The 2,960-nt window shown below is 31.4% G+C and overlaps 1 protein-coding gene across 1 annotated transcript in view; it reads right to left on the reverse strand.

Moving 5' to 3' along the window:
• Positions 1-414: 414 nt before the first annotated feature.
• Positions 415-2,960, reverse strand: part of LOAG_18636 (proxenin) — an 11,229-nt gene continuing 8,683 nt past the window's right edge. The window contains exons 23-28 of the mRNA XM_020451300.1: positions 2,463-2,706; positions 2,146-2,298; positions 1,609-1,708; positions 1,414-1,490; positions 968-1,042; positions 415-652 (exon numbers count right to left, since the gene is read on the reverse strand). Of these exons, the coding sequence (XP_020304923.1) occupies positions 521-652; positions 968-1,042; positions 1,414-1,490; positions 1,609-1,708; positions 2,146-2,298; positions 2,463-2,706 (781 nt within the window). The 3' untranslated portion in view covers positions 415-520. The remainder of the gene's footprint in view (positions 653-967; positions 1,043-1,413; positions 1,491-1,608; positions 1,709-2,145; positions 2,299-2,462; positions 2,707-2,960) is intronic.

The raw sequence follows: 2,960 nt of genomic DNA on the forward strand, positions 1-2,960 counted from the left end.
TGATTGCATGGATATTGTCGCATTATAATAATTTTTGCTTCAAATAAATATCTTATTTGTACTTTTAGAAATTAAATTAACAGATAAAAATAAGATTTATATTAATCCGGCAAAACTTTTAAGAAGTGTAAAAAATGTTTATTTCAGAAGAATGTTTAAAAAACAATGCTTATCACAAGATACTATAATATATTTATAACAAACAACTTAACAAATGAATAAATATGATTCAGTTTACAAAATCCGTCACCAATCATAAGAAGCATAATAATAATGCAAATTAATTTCCTTTCAGTTTCAAATTTTTCAATCCAGAAGCCATGCATAACATTGAAATCCACAGATTAGTTCAAGTAAATTCATTCATCTCATTTTTTAAAGAGGAAGGTTGAAAATTTTGGGCTTTTTTTTTCCTTGCTCCTACTTCTTCAAGATACTTCTAATCATCTGCGATAACAAAAACTAAGTATGCGAAAATATAATATATCATCGCCAAATATATAGAAAAACTAAAAAGTTCTTATCGTCCACTTTGAACAGTGCATATTTTCAAACCGATTGCATCACGACCTACTTCAGCTACTTGACAAACATCACATATTTCACCGGTAATATCCGGTGAGTATGATGCACCACAGAAAGGACATTTTACCTGAAAGAATAAGTATTTGAGAAAGTAACGGTAGAGTTGCCCAGAACTTAATGATTTTCATTGTTCGTACTACCAAAATCACAGATGCTGGACATTCAGTGTAAACCATTTGCTTTTGCCCAAGTCAAATGAGACATCAGTTTCCAAGGATACTTATCATTTAAAGCAAGCCAGCACTCCAATTTATGTTTATTTAGAAGCATATTACCTACATTAGCATTTTTAATCGATAAGAATTGAGCAGAGCCTAAAATGTTGCCTAAATTATTATTCGCCTTTTCTCGTTTTTCCCCAAAAAAGAACACAACAATCAACCTGAGGCTTTCCACGATACAAAGGTTTGAATTTTCTCGAACAAATAACAAATGGATTGTGCTCATCATATTCCAACTGCAAATCATAAATTTAATTGCAATATTAATATCAAAAAAAAAAAAAGAGAAAACGCCAAATATGTCAGCAAACCAAAAATTATCTTTATCCAACAAATTTAACTTGAAAGGAAGGAGAACTATCCAGTAACTTCCTTAAATTCAGTTCTTCACATGGCTATTGGAGTTAAGCATGGATTCCATGTTATTTTAGTCGCAGATTCCTTTGTAGAAAATCCTACCAGGAAAACAGTAAATTGGAAACATACAAACAGAATAGCAAAATATGATGAGAGGTAAAGTTCACATAAGCAATCTTGATAAGAAAGCTTTTTTTCTAAAATATCTTACTCAACTTCGTAAAAGAAATTTCGGATTTAAAAAAATAACCTCATGCGTGTCATTCGGTTCTTTCTCAACAACCGCTAATACCTTCCGTATTTGCGCAGCAACCTCTGCTTTCGGTCCTACAAACGGTAATAACAGCCTCAGATCACTTCAAAAATATCTAAACGAAGTGAAAAAAAATAGCCAGAAAAAGCAAAATGAAGCAAAACGTTTTATCCCAAACTTTTAACAACTTACCTAATTCTAACAAACGTTTGCAAAAGGATGCACAAGTTTTCATTTGCTTCAGCTTGAAAAATAAATTTACAGCTGTTCGGAGAGTTAATATTTGATGAACCTGAAACGAAGATGTATCTCACAGAACTACAAAAAAAAAAGAAATTCCGATTTGAAAATATATGGAAAATTTCTGCTCGAACGATAGAAAGAGCATGCGAGAGATTATTTAACACTGGCAGAGATTATCATAAAACACAATGACTAACTCATTTCAGTGAATGCCTTTTCTCGTTAATAATGATATGGAAGGACTTCCTAGTATTCCGAAGAGGCACCCCCTCTCAAACTACATCTTCTTTTCTTTTTTAAACAAAAGACTATGTAGTTCACATCTTATTTACTTAGTTCAAAATGCCGTTCAAAAATGCTCACATTTTTCACAGGAATTATCTCTCTGTTCTCCACCCACACATCTATTATATAATTATAACATTAAAGCAATATTATCCAATGATAAAACTGCCGTTGGTTACTCAAAAATATAAGAGAATATACCGGTTGAAGTTGGCAATGAGTAAAATATGCAGCCATTTCCGCATTTCTCTTCGCATTTTCAACTACTTTTGGTAACTCTTTTCGCGCGATTTCCATCAACAAACCTACCAAATATTCTCGGCAAATATCGATTAATTGTTGCGCTTCTGCCATCTGCAAAACTCCATAAAAAAGGTTTTTTTTCTAAAATACTCGAAATCAATTGTAAAAAAAATATTTACAAACATTATGTGAAAATTCAAATTTTCATTAGTATTTAAATCGGTATAAACAGAAATAAGACCAAGTAATCAACAAAAAAAAGAACTGCAACGAACTTCTTGCTTCGATTCTACAACCAGTAATGGAACAGACAGCAATAGCTCACGTAACTTCTCAACAGCTTCACTGAATTTGCCACTAGTTGTAAGATGATAACAGGTTTGAAGACGCGCAGCGAGATCGCCAAGATATAAGCTAACAGCTGGCAATCCACTTCGACCACCACCATCTTGCCAGTTACGCAACCGACAAACAAAGTTTGGACCAGCAGTCGGTAGACCTTCATAAGTGGCACGTGATCTAGAATGATGTCCATTAATTGCATATTATTTCTGAAAAGTACACTTTAATTCAACATTGCATATATTCGTCTCCATAAAACCATCCGGGAATTAATTAACTGCTCCCATTTTTGACAAAAACCTATAAAATAAATTGATAAAAAGTATATATATATATATATATATATATATATATATATATATATATATATATATATATCTATATATATATATATATATATATATATATATATATATATATATATATAGTAT

Source organism: Loa loa (assembly GCF_000183805.2).
Source record: "Loa loa unplaced genomic scaffold supercont3.415, whole genome shotgun sequence".
Lineage (NCBI taxonomy): Eukaryota > Metazoa > Nematoda > Chromadorea > Rhabditida > Onchocercidae > Loa > Loa loa.